Source organism: Cebus imitator, unplaced genomic scaffold, assembly GCF_001604975.1.
Source record: "Cebus imitator isolate Cc_AM_T3 unplaced genomic scaffold, Cebus_imitator-1.0 Scaffold178, whole genome shotgun sequence".
Classification (NCBI taxonomy): domain Eukaryota; kingdom Metazoa; phylum Chordata; class Mammalia; order Primates; family Cebidae; genus Cebus; species Cebus imitator.
This window is the reverse complement of record NW_016107493.1, coordinates 4027509-4047172: the sequence shown is the minus strand read 5'-3', so window position 1 is coordinate 4047172 and position 19664 is coordinate 4027509. Positions and strand designations below refer to the sequence as shown.

The 19664-nt window shown below is 35.9% G+C and overlaps 1 protein-coding gene across 1 annotated transcript in view; it reads left to right on the top strand.

Annotated features, from left to right (window-relative positions):
• C2CD6 (C2 calcium dependent domain containing 6) overlaps positions 1-17347 on the top strand; it is a 173435-nt gene extending 156088 nt beyond the window's left edge. The window contains exons 10-13 of the mRNA XM_017545166.2: positions 8865-8939; positions 10072-10780; positions 10961-13842; positions 16783-17347. Coding sequence (XP_017400655.2) covers positions 8865-8939; positions 10072-10780; positions 10961-13842; positions 16783-17076 — 3960 coding nt within the window. The 3' untranslated portion in view covers positions 17077-17347. The remainder of the gene's footprint in view (positions 1-8864; positions 8940-10071; positions 10781-10960; positions 13843-16782) is intronic.
• The last annotated feature ends 2317 nt before the right edge of the window (positions 17348-19664 follow it).

The following is a 19664-nucleotide window of genomic DNA, read 5'->3' as shown; positions in this document are numbered from 1 at the left end:
AAGGGCTAATATCCAGAATCTACAAGGAACTTAAACATATTTACAAGAAAAAAGAAATCTCATTAAAAAATAGGTGGAGGATATGAACACATACTTTTCAAAAGAAGGCATTTATGGGACAAACAAACGTGAAAAAGTGATCATCATCACTGGTCATCAGAGAAATACAAATCAATACCACAATGAGATACCATTTCATGCCAGTTAGAATGGCGATCACTAAAAAGTCCTGAAACAACAAATGCTGGAGAGGATGTGGAGAAATAGGAGTGCTTTTACACTGTTTTTTNAGAAAAAAGGGTAAAAAAAAAAAAAAAATGGAGAAAGTCTCCAAGAAATATGGGACTATGTGAAAAGACCTAATCTATGTTTGATAGGTGTACCTGAATGTGATGGAGAGAATGAATCCAAGGTGGAAAACATCCTTCATGATATTATCCAGGAAAACTTCCCCAACCTAGCAAGGCAGGCCAATATTCAAGTCCAGGAAATACAGAGAACACCACAAAGGTATTCCTCAAGAAAAGAAACCCCAAAGCACACAATAGTCAGATTCACCAGGGTTGAAATGAAGGAAAAAATGCTAAGTGCAGCCAGAGAGAAAGGTTGGATTACCCACAAAGGGAAGCCCATCAGACTCACAGCAGATCTCTCAGCAGAAACCTACAAGCCAGAAGAGAGTGGGGGCTAATATTCAACATCTTTGAAGAAAAGAACTTTCAACCCACAATTTCATATCCAGCCAAACTAAGCTTCATAAGTGAAGGAGAAATAAAATCCTTTATGAACAAGCAAGTACTTAGAGATTTCATCACCACGAGGCCTACTTTACAAGATTCCTGAAAGGAGCACTAAACATAGAAAGGAACAACCAGTACCAGCCACTCCAAAAACATACCAATGGTAAAGAGCATTGACACAATGAAGAAACTGCATCAACTAACACGCAAAACAATGAGCTAGCATCAAAATGGCAGGATCAAATTCACACATAACAACATTAATCCTAAATGTAAATCGGCTAAATGCCCCAATCAAAAGACACAGAGTGGAAAATTGGACAAAAAGCTAAAACCCATCGGTGTGCTGTATCCAGAAAACCCATCTCACATGCAAGGATACACCAAGTCTCAAAATAAAGGGACGGAGGAAGATTTACCAAGCAAACGGAGAGCTGCAATCCTAGTCTCTGATAAAATAGACTTTAAAGCAAAAAGATCAAAAGAGATAAAGAAGGGCATTACATAATGGTACAAGGATCAATGCAAGAAGAAGAGCTAACGATCCTAAATATATATGCACACAATACAGGAGCAACCAGATACATAAAGCAAATTCTCAATGACTTACAAAGAGACTTAGACTCCCACACAATAATAGTGGGAGACTCTAACACTCCACGGTCAATATTAGACAGATCAATGAGGCAGAAAATTAACAAGGATATCCAGGACTTGAACTCAGACCTGGAACAAGCAAACCTAATAGACATTTACAAAACTCTCCACTCCAAATCCACAGAATATACATTCTTCTCAGCACCACATCACACCTACTCTAAAATTGACCACATAATTGGGAGTAAATCACTCCTCAGCAAATGCAAAAGAAGGAAATCATAACAGTCTCTCAGACCACAGTGCAATCAAGTTAGAACTCAGAATTAAGAAACTAACTCAGAACTGTACAGCTTCATGGAAACCGAACAACTGGCTCTTGAATGTTGACTGGATAAACAATGAAATGGAGGCAGAAATAAAGATGTTCTTCGAAACCAACGAGAACAAAGACACAACATACCAGAATCTCTGGGACACATTTAAAGCAGTCTCTAGAGGAAAATATATAGCAATAAATGCCCATATGAGAAGCAAGAAAAGATCTAAAATCGACACCCTATCATCAAAATTGAAAGAGGTAGAGGAGCAAGATCAAACAATCTCAAAACCTAGCAGAAGACAAGAAATAACTGAGATCAGAGCAGAACTGAAGGAGATAGAGACACAAAAAACCCTTCAAAAAATCAATAAATCCAAGAGCTGTCTTTTCAAAAAGATCTACAAAATAGACCATTTGCTAGATTAATAAAAAAGAAAAGAGAATAATCAAATAGATGCAATAAAAATCGATAAAGGGGATATCACCACAAATTCCACAGAAATACAAACCATTATCAGAGATTATTACAAACAACCCTATGCACACAAACCAGTAAACCTGGAAGAAAGGGATAAATTCCTGGACACTTGGCATCCTCCCAAGCCTTAACCAGGAAGAAGCCAAAACCCTGAATAGACCAATAACAAGGGCTGAAGTTGAGGCAGCAAATAATAGCCTACCAACCAAAAAAAGCCCAGGTTCAGAAGGGTTCACAGCCGAATTCCACCAGACATACAAAGAGGAGCTGGTACCATTCCTTCTGAAACTATTCCAAACAATCCAAAAAGAGGGAATCCTTCCGAAATCATTTTATGAGACCAACATCATCCTGATTCCAAAACCCCGCAGAGACTCAACAAGAAAAGAAAGCTTCAGGCCAATATCCATGATGAACATAGATACAAAAATCTTCTATAAAATACTGGCAAAATGATTGTAACAGCACATCAAAAAGCTAATCCACCATGATCAAGTAGGCTTCATCCTGGGGATGCAAGGCTGGTTCAACATACACAAGTCTATAAAAGTAGTTCACCATGTAAGCAGAACCAAAGACAAAAACCATATGATTTTCTCAATAGATGCAGAGAAGGCCTTCCACAAAATTCAACAGCCCTTTATGCTAAAAACCCTCAATAAACTAGGTATTGATGGAACGTATCTCAAAATAATAAAAGCTATTTACGACAAACCCACAGCCAATATCATACTGAATGGGCAAAAACTGAAAGCATTCCCTTTGAAATCTGGCACTAGACAAGGATGCCTTCTCTCACCACTCCTATTTAATATAGTACTGGAAGTTCTACCAGAGCAATCAGGCAAGAAAAAGAAATAAAGGGTATTCAATTGGGAAAGGAGGAAATCAAACTGTCTCTATTTGCAGATGACATGATTGTATATTTAGAAGACCCCATCATCTCAGCCCAAAATCTCCTGAAACTGATAAGCAGCTTGAGCAAAGTCTCAGGATACAAAATCAATGTGAAAAAGTCACAAGCATTCCTATACAACAATAACAGTCTTAATGAGAGACTAATCAAGAACGAACTGCCATTCACAATTGCTACAAAGAGAATAAAATACCTAGGAATACAGCTAACAAAGAATGTAAATGACCTCTTCAAGGAGAACTACAAACCACTGTTCAACGAAATAAGAGAGGACACAAACAGATGGAGAAACAGTCTATGCTCGTGGTTAGGAAGAATCAATATTATGAAAATGGCTACACTGCCCAAAGTAATTTACAGATTCAATGCTATCCCCATCAAGCTACCAATGACCTTCTTCACAGAACTGGAAAAAAACACCTTAAACTTCATATGGAACCAATAGAGAGCCCACATAGCCCAGTCAATTCTAAGCAAAAAGAACAAAGCTGGAGGCATCACACTACCTGACTTCAAACTACACTACAAGGCTACAGTAATCAAAACAGCAGGGTACTGGTACCAAAACACAGATATAGACCAATGGAACAGAACAGAGGCCTCGGAGGCAATGCCGCACATCTACAACCATCTGATCTTTGACAAACCTCGCAAAAACAAGCAATGGGGTAAGGATTCTCTGTTTAATAAATGGTGTTGGGAAAACTGGCTAGTCATGGGCAGAAAGCAGAAACTGGACCCCTTCCTGACACCTTACACTAAAATTAACTCCAGATGGATTAAAGATTTAAACAAGACCTAACACCGTAAAAACCCTAGAAGAAAATCTAGGCAAAACCATTCAGGACATAGGCATAGGCAAGGACTGTATCAATAAAACACCAAAAGCATTGGCAACAAAAGCCAAAATAGACAAATGGGACCAATCAAACTCCACAGCTTCTGCACAGTAAAATAAACAGTCACTAGAGTGAATTGGCAACCAACAGAATGGGAAAAAATTTTTACAATCTACCCATCTGACAATTGGCTAATATCCAGAATCTACAAAGAACTAAAACAGATTTACCAGAAAAAAACAAGCCCATTCAAAAGTGGGTGAAGGATATGAACAGACACTTTACAAAAGAAGATATATATGAGGCCAACAAACATATGAAAAAATGTTCATCATCACTGGTCACTAGAGAAATGCAAATCAAAACTATATGAGATACCATCTCACGCCAGTTAGAATGGCAAGCATTAAAAAATCTGGAGACAACAGATGCTGGAGAGGATGTGGAGAAATAGGAACACTTTTACACTGTTGGTGGGAGTGTAAATTAGTTCAACCATTCTGGAAGACAGTGTGGTGATTCCACAAGGACCTAGAAATAGAAATTTCATTTGACCCAGCAATCCCATTACTGGGTATATATCCAAAGGATTATAAATCGTTCTATTATAAAGAAACATGCACAAAAATATTCATTGCAGCACTGTTTACAATAGCAAAGACTTGGAACCAACCCAAATGCCCATCGATGATAGACTGGACAGGGAAAATGTGGCACATATACACCATGGAATACTATGCAGCCATAAAAAAGGATGAGTTCGTGTCTGTTGTAGGGACATGGATGAACCTGGAAACCATCATTCTCAGCAAACTGACACAAGAACAGAAAATCAAACACTGCATGTTCTCACTCATAGTCAGGTGTTCAACAAATGAGAACACATGGACACAGGGAGAGGAGCATCACACACTGGGGTCTGAGGGGGGGAACTAGGGGAGGGACAGTTGTAGTCCACAGTGAACCCTCTACAGACTAAAGGAGATAATGTATAGGAAAGTTGTTTGAAGTACTGTGTGTTCTGTAAAGAGATGGTGTCACATATTCTCTCTGTATTAGTTGGCAGTGTAGATGCACATTATGTAGCCGTTAAAGCCACTCATTCTCTTTCACTATCTGAATTGTGTGGGGAACTGAGTACCCAGTGAAAACTTAGGACACCTAGGATTTAAGCTACTAATCATCTGAGTAACTTGGGACAAGAAACTTCAATTTCAGATCCTGTGTAAAATAAGAACTATAGCCAGGCGCGGTGGCTCACGCCTGTAATCCCAGCACTTTGGGAGGCCGAGGTGGGTGGATCACGAGGTCAAGAGATCGAGACCATCCTGGTCAACATGGTGAAACCCCGTCTCTACTAAAAATACAAAAAATCAGCTGGGCATGGTGGCGCGTGCCTGTAATCCCAGCTACTCAGGAGGCTGAGGCAGGAGAATTGCCTGAACACAGGAGGCGGAGGTTGCGGTGAGCCGAGATCATGCCATTGCACTCCAGCCTGGGCAATAAGAGCGAAACTCCGTCTCAAAAAAAAAAAAAAAAGAAGAACTATAACCAGCAGAAATGCCACTAAAAAGAAAATTTCAGACCAATATCCATGATAAACATTGATACAAAAATCCTCAATAAAATACTGGCAAACTGAATCCAACAGCACATCAAAAAGCTTATCCATCCATCACGATCAAGTTGGCTTCATCCCAGGGATACAAGGCTGGTTCAGCATTCACAAATTTATAAACATAATCCATCACATGAACAGAACCAAAGACAAAAACCACATGATTATCTCAATAGGTGTAGAGAAGGCCTTCAACAAAATTCAACAGCGCTTTATGCTAAAAACTCTCAATAAACTAGGTATCGATGGGTCATATCTCAAAATAATAAGAGCTATTTGTGACAAACCCATAGCCAATATCATACCGAAGGGCAAAAACTGGAAGCATTCCCTCTGAAAACTGGCACAACACAAGGATGTCCTCTCTAACCACTCCTATTCAACATAGTATTGGAAGTTCTGGCCAGGACCATGAGACAAGAGAAAGAAATAAAGGGTATTTGAATAGGAAGAGAGGACGTCTAATTGGCTCTGTTTGCAGATGACATGATTGTATATTTAGAAAACCCCCATCATCTCAGCCCAAAATCTCCTTAAGCTGATAAGCACCTTCAGCAAAGTCTCACGATCCATAAGCAATGTGCAAAAATCACAAGATTCCTATACACCAATAATATACAGACAGCAAAATCATGAGCAAACTCCCATTCAGAATTGCTACAAAGAGAATTAAATACCTAGGAATCAAATAACAAGGGATGTGAAGAACGTCTTCAAGGAGAACTGCAAACCACTGCTCAAGGAAATCAGAGAAGACACAAACAGGTGGAAAAACATTCCTTGCTCATGGTTAGGAAGAATCAGTATCGTGAAAATGGCCATACTTTCCAAAGTAATTTACAGATTCAATGCTATCCCCATCAAGCTACCAATGACTTTCTGCACAGAATTGGAAAAAAACCACCTTTAAAGTTCAATGAAACCAAAAAAGAGCCCACATAGCCAAGACAATCCTAAGTAAAAAGAACAAAGCTGGAGGCATCATGCTACCTGACTTCAAACTACTGATTACAAGGCTACTGTAATCAAAACAGCACGGTACTGGTACCAAAACAGAGGTCTCAGAACACCACACAACTGCTACAATCTGATCTTTGACAAACCTGACAAAACCAAGCAATGGGGAAAGGACTCCCTATTTAATAAATGGTATTGGAAAAACTAGCTAGCCATATGCAGAAAGCTGACAGTGGACCCCTAAGTGAACTCCGGATGGATTAAAGATTTAAACATAAGACCTAACACCATAAAAACCCTAGAAGAAAATCTAGGCAATACCATTCAGGATATAGGTATGGGCAAGGACTTCATGACTAAAACACTAAAAGCAATGGCAACAAAAGCCAAAATAGACAAATGGGATCTAAGTAAACTTGATAGCTTCTTTTGCTGTGTAGAAGCTCTTATTAGAGTCAACTGGCAACAAACAGAATGGAAACAAATTTTTGCAATCTACCCATCTGACAAAGGGCTAATATCCAGAATATACAAAGAACTTAAACAAATTTACAAGAAAAAAACAACCCCATCAAAAAGTGGGCAAAGAATATGAACAGATGCTTTTGAAAAGAAGACATTTATGCAGCCAACAAACATTTGAAAAAACCTCATCATCACTGGTCATTAGAGAAATGCAAATCAAAACCACATTGAGATACCATCTCATGCCAGTTAGAATGGCGATCATTAAAAAATCAGGAGACATGGAGAGGATGTAGAGAAATAGGAAGGCTTTTACACTGTTGGTGCGAATGTAAATTAATCAAACCATTGTGGAAGACAGTGTGGCGATTCCTCAAGGATCTAGAACCAGAAATGCCATTTGACCCAGCAGTCTCATTACTGGGTATATGCCCAAAGGATTATAAATCATTCTATTATAAGGAGACATGCACATATATGTTTATTGCAGCACTGTTCACAATAGCAAAGACTTAGAACCAACCCAAATGCCCACCAATGATAGAATGGATAAAGAAAATGTCGCACATATACACTATGGAATACTATGCAGCCATAAAAAAGATGGGTTCATATCCTTTGCAAGGACATGAATGAAGCTGGAAACCATAATTCTCAGCAAACTGATACAAGAACAGAAAACCAAACACTGCATGTTCTCACTCATATGTGGTTGTTAAACAATGAGAACACATGGACTCAGGGAAGGGAACATCACACATCCGGGGGGGCCTCTGGGATGAGGGTTAAGGGAGGAATTGCAGGGAGTGTGTTATTGGGGAGGGCTATCATTAGGAGAAATACCTAACATAGATGACGGGGCAATAGATGCAGCAAACCACCACCATAGCACGTGTATACCGATGTAAACTGTACAATCTGCACAAGTACCCCAGAACTTAAAGTATAATAAATTTTTAAAAAGAGAACTAGATTTTCTCTAAAATACTGCCATCTCTAAAAATTCAATGGTTCTGTGATCCTGTAATTGTTCCCATACATCTTGATTTAGCACTCAAGTGTTTATTTAGGGAGTTTTAAATACTCATTTAACAGTGACAGGTTGATAATCACTGAAAATGCAATCTATGGCCAGGTGCACTGGCTCATGCCTGTAATCCCAGCACTTTGGGAGGCCAAGCAGATGGATCACTTGAGGTTAGGAGTTTGACACCAGTCTGGCCAACATGGCAAGCTCATGTGCTGAATAGCATATATAGTGTTCTGATATCTTTGTGGTTAGTTGAAAACAATCAACAATTGATGAACATAAGTGGGAAAAAAGGTAAAATGGCTGAGTAAGCATTAGACTATAAATCTAAAGACAGAGTTCAAGGCCTCTTTTTACCCGTCTTTACAAAAAATACAAAAAATTAGCCAGGTGTGCTGGTGCATGCCACTTGGGTGGGTGAGGTACAAGAATCGCTTGAACCCAGGAGGCAGAGGTTGCAGTGAGCTTGAGCTCATGCCACTGCATTCCAGCCTGGCCAACAGAGCGAGATTCTGTCTTTAAAAAATAAAAATTAAAAATTAATTAAGAAAATACTATCTCAATATAATATGAGCTGCCATGTATTGTCTAAAGGCATTTCACAGCCATTTAAAAATCAGATTACATTTCTTCTGACAATTCTATTTCATTTTTACTTTTGTTTGCTGTGCATTATTTTGACTTTACAAATTCAATAGGGTGACTATTACAATACCAAATAAGCTAATATTTCAAATATATATTTTATATATATATATATAGATTTCTTTCATAATTGACAGTGTATAGTTATAAAAATATTTAGTTTTAAAAATTTTATCTAATTACTATTGAAAGAATAAAATGATCTTCATATTCCCATATTACAAGTAGTCTAAAATTAAAACTTCTTTTTTTATAAGGTGGCTTTTTCACCAAAAGAATATAATTCACCGTCTTCCAGACCAGAATATATAGAATTCAAACAAAAATTTCAGGTGAGTCCTGAATTATTCTATCCCAGTATCATTATAATTAGTTAGTAGGTTTCTTCAATACTTTATGTAATTCAGTAGTTCTAAAAAGCTACTCATTTGAAACACGTGGCTATCTTAAAAAATACACATTCCCAGGTCCACCTCTGACATAATGAATCTCAGCCTGGAAACAGAACCTGGGAATCTGTATTTCTCAAAACAGAAAATAAAAACTAAGGGGATTCTTAATCTGCCATCTGGGTATCCACTAGAATTTGAAAACCAGTTATAATAAGTTGCACCCATTAAAATTAATTTTGAACTACTAAGTTGAAATAAAATAAGACAAATACTAGGCTGATTATTTCACATTTTGCTTTTTTTTAAGTTAGACAACACAGAAGTATGAACAAAGAGTTTCATTAAGGCTTTTTATTTTGAAGGCTATTTCAATGATAGAAGAGCCTGATCCCAGAGCTAAAAGACTGCTTATGTATATTACACTGAAATTTTACTATAATCCTGAGTTTTCTATATGGTTCTCCCTTATCCATTTCTGAGGCATTATACAGTATGCATCAAAAGCAAGATTCAATTGTGATATGTTAAGGACTGGGTGGAGCTCATTATCATTGTTGAAATTCTCAGATTTAAAGGCAGATGATATATGCCCCCAAGTCAGTTTTTAGAGAATATTTATGATATTTTTCATGGGCTTCATTTCAGTACTTTTCACTACTTGCCTGAATTTTTAAAAATATTTCCCACATTGCTGCAAAAATAGTAAATATTTAGGTAAATGAGACTTGGATCCTGAAGTTAGCCACTGTCTAAGGAAATAAAGCTAACACTAGAAATTGAGTTGTTGAAAATAAACTATTTATGGATGGCTTTTTAAGTATTTAAAAATATTCCAAGTAGCAAAAAGCACTTGGACACAAAATAGTGTCAGAATTAAGAATTTGAAATTTTTGCATTAAAATTTTGTTTTTTATCTCAATTTCAAATATTTTTAAATAATTAAGATTGGTTTTCTCCCTTTTTGGAGGGTAGGAAAGTAAATAGATACATTGACAGATTGCTCAACTAGAAAATGTATTATAAATTCAAAATCGTTGCTACTGAATGTCTTATCTTTTTTTTAATATTACAGTTTCAGAAATTCAGCAAGAAGTATTTTGAACATTTTCTAAGGAATATAGAAAAAGAAAAGTCAGTCAGAAAAAGAAAAGATCAAGATATAAGCAAATGTAGAAACATGTTAAGTGCAGAGGTTGCAGAGCATGAAGACCAGGATCCACCTTATCCAGCACAATCAAAAACTGCAGAACCTGCTAATAGAACCTGGGCCCATGATCCTAGTATCTTCCCAACAAAGACGTTAGACACTGAGAACAAGTTAGCCCATGACCCTACTATCAGCACAATAAAGGGTTTAGATACAAAGAATAGGTTAAAAGAAAATCTACCAAACACGTCTTTACAAAGCTTCAAAGGAGAATCATCAAGGACTGGAAATGTACATGCAAATACATGTCACCTCTCGAAGTCTTTAAATTTTACCCCCCATATAGAATATTTAAAACAATCAATGCAACTCAAGGCAATTTTAAGTAAAAATCTGCAAGACCTTTCAGACAAATTATTTTCTAAACCAGAGGTCAGTATGAACACCAAAGCTAGAGAGAAAAGTAGTTCTCCACTTCTAAGCATTCACAATAAATTATCAAGTAGTATGGAAGACAAAACATTGGGAAAAAACAAAGATTTAAACAACTGGCTTTCAGAAAAAGACATTTTAAATTCAAAGGCTACTTTAAGTCAAATAATTAGAAATATTTCTGCAGATTCATTTTCAGAAGGTAGTCAAATAATTGAAAATATTCTTGCAGATTCACTTTCAGAAGGTGGTCAAGTAATTAAAAACATTCCTGAATATTCACTTACAGAAGGTAGTCAAATAATTGAAAATATTCTTGCAGATTCACTTTCAGAAGGTGGTCAAGTAATTAAAAACATTCCTGAATATTCACTTTCAGAAGGTAGTCAAATAATTGAAAATATTCTTGCTGATTCACTTTTAGAAGGTGGTCAAGTAATTAAAAACATTCCTGAATATTCACTTTCAGAAGGTAGTCAAATAATTAAAAATATTCCTGCAGATTCATTTTCAAAAGGTAGACCAGGAAAATCTGCAGAGGTAGAAGAATATGTCTCTAAAAAACACTTTGAAGCTGATGAGAGAGATTTTCCAATTAAAAAAAAGAGTAGTATCAAAAAGAAACATTTAATAAATGAAGTATCTAACTCCAAATCAAGTTTAAGTGGCGTTGCACATGACTACATTATGAGGCAAATATTCACTGCACCAACATTCTCAGAATTGGAGATAGAAGTGAAAGAGCCAAATGAAACACCTATGAACTTAGAAAATCAATTACCTACACCTTGGAAGAGAAGTTTATCATCACATATTCTATTTCATGAAGAAAATGCTGATGAAATAGAATTCCCACAGCCCAGATCTGTTATAAGCCAAATAATACAAGCATTTCCTATAGATGCGCTTTTAGAATCTGGGATTATCAAAGTGATAGAATTAGATAAAGGACGCCATAAGAGTTCTTTGCTGGGTATGAGGATCGCTTCTCCTAAAGGAAAGCTGAAGGATTCCCAAAAGTATTTTTCAGAAATCAGAAGCGATACAGAACCTCTTTCAAAGCAGAATATATCCATCATTCCCAAAGACACTACTTCTGTTCATACAGCTAAATTTATACAGGAAGGCCAAAATATGTTCCCACAAGATTCAAGTTATTATTCAATAGCAAATAAAGAACCAGATGTGCCAAGAAATGGTCAGAGGCTTGGTAAAGATGAAAATGATCTCCATTCTACTCTAGAAAGTTTAACTAGCTCATTAATGGATAAACATAGTGAATCAGATGCAATAATGTTAAAATCCTTTTTAAAAAACATCTTCAATATTTTTTTCAAATATATTCAATCTGAAAGAAGAGGACAACCAGAAAAAGAATTAGAAAGACTAATTCAACCTTTTACAAGTGACACAGAACACCTTGAAAAAATCCAAGATAATTTTGAAAAAGCAGACAAATTAGACAGAAAACCTATTTTGAGTCCAAAGCTGCATGTGTTTCTAGAAGAACTCTCAGAGTCAGAAATAAAAAATTTAAAATCTGAATTAAGTAAACAAATCCAGCATTACCTTGTAGAAAGACTTTCAGAATCAGGACATATCACCAAGGAGGACTTACCAAAAATCTATCAAAATCTCTATCTGATGAATGAGAAAGCAAACTGGAAAGGGCCAAACATTTTTCAGGGGAAATATTCTGAAGCTGTGAAAGAAATCATGTCTTTTGTCAACAATTTCAATCACCATTTCATAGATAAACATTTAGAAATAAAGTTAAGATCTTTTTTAAATAAGATTCTTCAAAACTATTTCCTGAAAACCATTTCAGAAAGCAGTTTATTTAATGAGACAGAATCTGAGACTATATACCCAAACATATCTTCTCTAAGTACTAAAAGTTCCTCAATATCTTTTCCCGAACTAGAACAAGATATTTCAAAGGGGAGTTTTGGTAGAAGGTTCGAAATAAATATGAAATATCCTTTAAGTAAACCTCTACAAAACTATCTGATAGCTTTATCAGAAAATGAATTATTAAATCTAAAAGCTGATTTAAGCAAACACCTCCAGAGACTTTTTATAGAAAAACTTTCAAAATCAGGACTAATGACAAAAAGGCAATTAGAGGGGATCAGCCAGCATATAAATTTGCTTAATTCTAGTTCTACACCATTAAAATATATAAAGACACATTTACCTTTTAGATATGACAATCACTTTATGGAGAAGCATTCAGAAAAGCAAAATAAATATTCAAGAATTGTTCAACAAACCTCTTTACAAATGGTTTCTGAAGATAAACTTACAGAAATAGAATTGAGTGGAGAGAAAGAAAATAAATATTTTCCCTTACAGAATTTAAAAGAAAATTCACCTTTAATTAGGGAATGGAAAAGTTATTACCCTAAAGCAGCAGCTAAAACACCAAGTTTAATAAAAGTACAAGCTTCTTCCAATAAAAATATCCAGGCAAGTCCATTAAATAAGTCATCAGAAATACTTACAGATATAGTACTTAAGAAACTAAGGAAAGAACATGGTTTCACGCAGCTTCCTCAAGCAGAAAATTCTGTTCATAAAACAGAGATTCAAGACCCATATAGTTGGGGTGGTAAATCAAAAATAACTCAATCAAAAGCTTGGTGTGAAAGGACACTGAAAATGAAGTCCCTTGATAGAAAGGAGTATATAAACATCTGTAAATGGACTGTTCAGGAAAAACCTGAAGCAGTATTAACATCGTATCCAAGAATTCCTAACAGCAGAATGCCAAGGGAAGATAACTACTTAAACAGACTCAGTGTCCCTTCCTGGCAAACTAGTACCTTAACTCATTTCAATTCAGAGACGGGGGAAAAATTAAAATTAGAAGACCAGTATTGTCAGAGATTGAAAGGAAATAATAACAATAATAAAAAACACATAGTAACATTTGCACAATACGAAAAAGAAATACAAACTCTTTATATAAAACCAGATGAAATTTGCAGTGAAAAATGTGCCAAGTTCCCTGAAATACAGCCATTCCAATATAAAGTTGTAGGAGATGAGAAAAACTCAAAACCATCCCTCTTCCCAGAATTATTTAAGAGAGAAGACCTAAAACCCAACATCCAAAAAGAAAGAGACTGTGTCGCCAGACCAAAAAAGTCATTTAACAAGATAGTCAAGATATTACCAACCACACTGCCCGCCACAAGAATTCATCTAAAGAAGTCTGTTCCAAGGACACGGCTTCACTGGACTGCAAGAACCGCTATACATGTAACAATGTTTTTTAAAGTCTTCTACTTCTGTGTTTGGCAAAGTTCTAGAAATAATTTACTTTGGGGTGTATATATCTGCATCCAAGTGTGTGTATTCCCTTAATTACCCCAACACATAGAGACCTCCAATTTAAAAATTCCTCTGAAATTTAAATATCACCTCACCTGATTCAAAATACAATCACAAAATCCGGGGGACTGTTAACACACCTACTGCCTTTTTATGAAATAAATGGTGGCACCCCCCACCCTCCACTGTCTGGGACATGAATTAGAAAAAGGTGCCCTCTTCCTCTGGGCATATTCTCCCAGCTGACACCCAAGAGCCAGATCACACAGCCCTGATTGTGGGAAACTGGCTAGATTTTAGCCCTTACTAAAATTAGTACAACCATTGGCTGTGGCCAGATACTGTGGAAACATAGCTGAGATTTTCTTTTCATAGAGATATAACTACAACTATTAGTTTTTTTTTCACATAGCTGAATTATCTTTGTTTCAGTTAAATAAATATGAAGCTCCTATATGCCAGTTATCTGGCTAAAAATTAGGGATATGCAAAATTTACAATCCATTGGATTATGAATTGCAAAAATTTACCTTCTAGTCTTTTTTCACCACCATGCTGCTTCATGTGCTGAGAAACTTAAGAATTCAAATATATTTTTAATATTAACATAAAACAATTAGGAGGCCAGGAATAGAGTGGCTCACGCCCATAATCCCAGCACTTTGGGAGGGTGAGGCAGGTGGATCACTTGAGGCCAGGAGTTCAAGACCAGCCTGACCAACATGGTGAAACTGTCTCTACTAAAAATACAAAAATTAGCTGTGTGTGGTGGTGCACATCTGTAATCCCTGCTACTTGAGAGGCTGAGGCAAGAGAATTGCTTGAACCCAGGAGGCAGAGGTTGCAGTGACCCAAGATCACACCACTGTACTCCAGCCTGGGCAAAAGAGCAAAATGAGTCTAAAAAAAAAAAAAAAAAAAAAAAAAAATTAGGGAAGCAAATCTACAACAAGATTTTACAGAAATTATTCTAAAGCAAATTTAAAATCTAGGAATGGAAGAGATTTTTAATTTTCTGAATCACTGGTCTTCCCTATTAGTATACATAACAGGCATGACCCATAACTGGAAAAACTCCTAAGTAAATATGAGTAAGTAAAACTCATATTGACACTTTGATGTGCATAATTCTACTTTGAGAAAATCTTATTTCTGCATAGTTGCTTTGAATTTTCCACAGTAAAGCAAACTATTAGCTTTATAGTAGGAGGGTAAATATTATATAGCTATATATTATACACACTATTAGACAGCTAAATATTAACTATATAGTGGCAGGGTATAAATATCAGCTTACACTCTCAATTTTGGATTTTTCTATCTAAATTCAGAAATAGTATTGAGAAGGGTGAGTGTGTGTGTGTGTGTATACATGCATTTATCTACACACTTGGAAAAAAAAGTCAAAGATGGGTTCATAGTTTTTGGAGAGGATTTCCTGAATTTAGACAAATGGAATCTTTAATACAACTTTTCAAGCAAAATAAGAAATTGTGTTTATGTTAAATGATATAAGATCTCAGAACCCTTGTCCTAAGAGCAGGCAAGGGAGATAGAGTTATTTTTATTTCTCAGTTAAAACAGCTGTTTCTAAACTTTCTAGTAAAGTTGACAATAGATAATTAAGTGGTAAGAGGGCATTTCTCAGATGATCGGAACGACTTACTCATCTGATTTTCTAAAATCCAGGAATCTCCCAAAGGAATCAAGACAGAAGAGAGAGAAATTGAGTGGTAGGAGCACTTAGAAAAGTGACCAGTGACCTGCGTCTCCAGTAATCAGTTATATCAGCTGTGAAGGGAAATTATATATTACTCACTAACATAAATTCTCTAATTGTGGCTTACCTAATTGTCCTGTGTACATAAGGGGGAAGAGGAAGAATGTTTTCTTGCCTTCTCCAAACTCAGGCAAAAATGTGAAATAGACAGAATTTATCTTTAGATTCCTTGTACATTCTTTTTTGTAAATCTTTTTCTGACTGCCCTAATTCTTTTTAGTCCTGCCCAACGTTCCCTGACCTCCAATTCTATTAATGCATTCCCACCTGTGTTCAAATCAAAGCAACCCATGTTCTTGGTGTGGCTATCTTTGCAAAGTGTTATGGGATGAGCTGCTCAAACTGCTGAGGAAATTGTTTACTCTAATTTGAGGATAACTAATAGATTCATACCTTTTTAGGGTTACTTGTAAATTATTTTTATTATAAAATATAGCTATCTTATAGAAAATTTTAAAAATTATTTATTATGGTATATATCTTTCCAGCTATTTTACTGAATGTTTTACTTGTTTACTCAGAGTATACATGTAATTTTATTCCTTTTAATGTAAACATTACAATCATATTCTTGGATGCAGCACTCTCTCTCTCTCTCTCTGTACGTATAAAAGTTAACTAAAGAAGGTTAAAGTTTGGATGATATAAAAAGTAAAATATAAGAGTTCATAATTTATATTTGGGATCCGGGGAAAGAGATTTTGGTGGAGAGAAATCACAAAGTAGTCTGGCCAGCATCGTCTAGAAGTCTGACCCTTGAAGACTGCTCTCAAGTTTTTTGGGTTTCCAGCTTCTTATCTAAAATATCTTTTGAAATAACAAATCTTTGTAACAGTAAAATATCTTTAAAGCATGGTTTCTAGCACAGTATCTAATGGAAGGCATCAGGTGTAGGGTCTGAATTTAGAGACTGCCTAAGAAACAGTCATTGTTTTCATTCTTTAACTGTTGCTATTATAAACTTTAGTCTTTGTAAATTTTTTATTTTCTTTTGTCTTTTGACCATCTATGTCAGACGTCCTTGTATATTTAAAACCTACTTTTAAGAAGCCTAATTTACCAATCTGATCTTTTATTTTATTATTTAGGATTGTTCGGATAAATTCGAGGATTTACATAACATTACCTCACTTACACATCTTAAAAAAGTAAAATCAAGATCAAGGCTTTCAGGAAAAAGCTCAGATGATATCCACAATCATGCAAAAAACTCTGCAAGACCATATACTGCTCCAGAGGTTAACAAGCGACGAGAAAGAGAAGGCTACAATGGAAAGTTTACAAGTCGTCAAATGGTTTCATCAGGCTTAGTTAACATAAATGATACATCAGATTATGAATTGCATAAAATGCGGCCAAAAAAAATCAAAAGAGGATATTGAAAAATGTTCACTCATTTTTGATATTACAAAATGTGCTTAACTCAGAATGATGTGTGAGGCACAGTCAGAATATCATTTCTCCATTAACAAAATGGTTTGGAGATCTTTTGTGTGACAGAAGTCAGCAACCAAATTTCATCTTGTTAGAACCATTTTGTTTTGATTAAAATGAAAACAAACACATTTGATGTTAAATGTGTTTTTGTTCATGAACCTTAGGGAACAAACCCAGAAATACATATTCAATTTATATTCATTAACAAAGTTTTATTTCTCAGTTTTTCACACCTTTTCCACTATATAATATCACTCCAATTTGTATATGATTCTCCAACCTTTGTTACATTGTAAATTATCCCTTTCTACCTAGTTTTCAGGTGATTTGCAGTTATCAATGTGTGCAGCCTTTTGTTATGAACATATGCTTCAGGCCAGGTGCCATGGCTCATGACTGCAATCCCAGCATTTTGGGAGGCCAAGGCAAGTGGATGGCTTGAGTCTAGGAGTTCTAGACCAGCCTGGGCAACATGGTGAAACCCTGTCTCTACAAAAATTACAAAAAAACCAAAAAACAAAAAACAAACAGCTGGGTGTGGTAGCATGCCTGTGATCCCAGCTACTCAAGAGGCTGATGTGGGAGAACCACCTGAGCCTGGGAGGTCAAGGCTGCCATGAGCTGTGAGGGTGACACCCATCTCAGGGAAAAAAATAAATAAATAAAAATACATATATATATATATATATATATATATGTGTATTTTTTTGTTTTATATATATATATATATATATATATATATATATATATTTATTTCATTTCTAATTATATTTCCAGATCAAACAGTTTGTAATTCTCTGGACTTAATACTCTTTCATTAAATTTTTTTGAGACAGAGTTCTTGCTATGTTGCCCAGGTTGGTCTCAAACTCTGGGCTCAAATGATCCTCCTGCCTCAGCTTGCCAGGAAACTTGAGATTTACAACTGTATGCCACCACTCCCAGCTGAACTTTTATTCATTTTAACATCATCTGATATTGCATCTTTTTACACAATAAAATTAAGACTATATTTCATATTAATTCCTGAAGCATCTCTTACACAACAGTGACTTTCTTTTTATATATTTATTTTTTAAATTATACTTGGAAGTTCTGGGGTACATGTGCAGGACATGCAGGTTAGTTACACAGGTATACACATGCCATGATGGTTGCTGCATCCATTACCTGTCATCTACATTAAGTATTTCTCCTAATGCTATCTGTCCCCTATGCCCTCATCCCCAGGCCCCAACCCCCCCCAACAGGCCACAGTATGTGATGTTCCCCTCCCTGTGTCCATGTGTTCTCATTGTTCAACACCCACTTATGAGTGAGAACATGCGGTGTTTGGTTTTCTGTTCTTGTGTCAGTTTGCTGAGAATGATGGCTTCTAGCTTCATCCACGTCCCGGCAAAGAACATGAACTTATCCTTTTTTATGGCTGCAGAGTATTCCATGGTGTATATGTGCCACATTTTCTTTATCCAGTCTATCATTGATGGGCATTTGGATCGGTTCCAAGTCTTTGCTATTGTTAACAGTGTCACAATAAATGTATGTGTGCATGCCTTTATAATAGAATGATTTATAATCCTTTGGGTATATACCCAGTAATGGAATTGCTGGGTCAAACGGTATTTCTAGTTCTAGATCCTTGAGGAATTGCCACACTGTCTTCCACAATGGTTGAACTAATTTATGTTCCCATCGACAGTGTAAAAGCATTCCTACTTCTCCACATCCCTTCCAGCATCTGTTGTCTCCTGATTGTTTTAATGATCACCATTCTAATTGGTGTGAGATGGTATCTCAATGTGGTTTTGATTTGCATTTCTCTAATGACCAGTGATGATGAGCTTTTTTTCATGTTTGTTGGCTGTATAAATGTCTTCTTTTGAGAAGTGTCTGTTCATATGCTTTGCCTACTTTTTGATGGAGTTGTTTTTTTCTTGTAAATCTGTTTTAGTTCTTTGTAGATTCTGGATATTAGCCCTTTGTCAGATGGGTAGATTGCAAAAATTTGTTCCCATTCTGTTGGTTGCTGGTTCACTCTAGTTTCTTTTGCTGTGCAGAAGCTCTTAATTAGATCCTATTTGTCTATTTTGGCTTTTGTTGCCATTGCTTTTGGTGTTTTAGTCATAAAGTCCTTTCCATGCCTATGTCCTGAATGATATTCCTTAGGTTTTCTTCTAGGGTTTTATGGTGTTAGGTTTTACGTTTAAATCTTTAATCCATCTAGATTTAACTTTTGTATAAGGTGTAAGGAAGGGATCCAGTTTCAGTTTTCTGCATATGGCTAGCCAGTTTAACCAATACCATTTATTAAATAGGGAATCCTTTCTCCATTGCTTTTGTCAGGTTTGTCAAAGATCACATGGTTGTAGATGTGTGGTATTATTTCTGGTGCCTCTGTTCTGTTCCATTGGTCTATATCTCTGTTTTGGTACCAGTAACATGCTGTTTTGATTACTGTAGCCTTGTAGTATAGTTGGAAGTCAGATAGCATAATGCCTCCAGGTTTGTTTTTCTTCTTCTTCTTTTTTTTTTT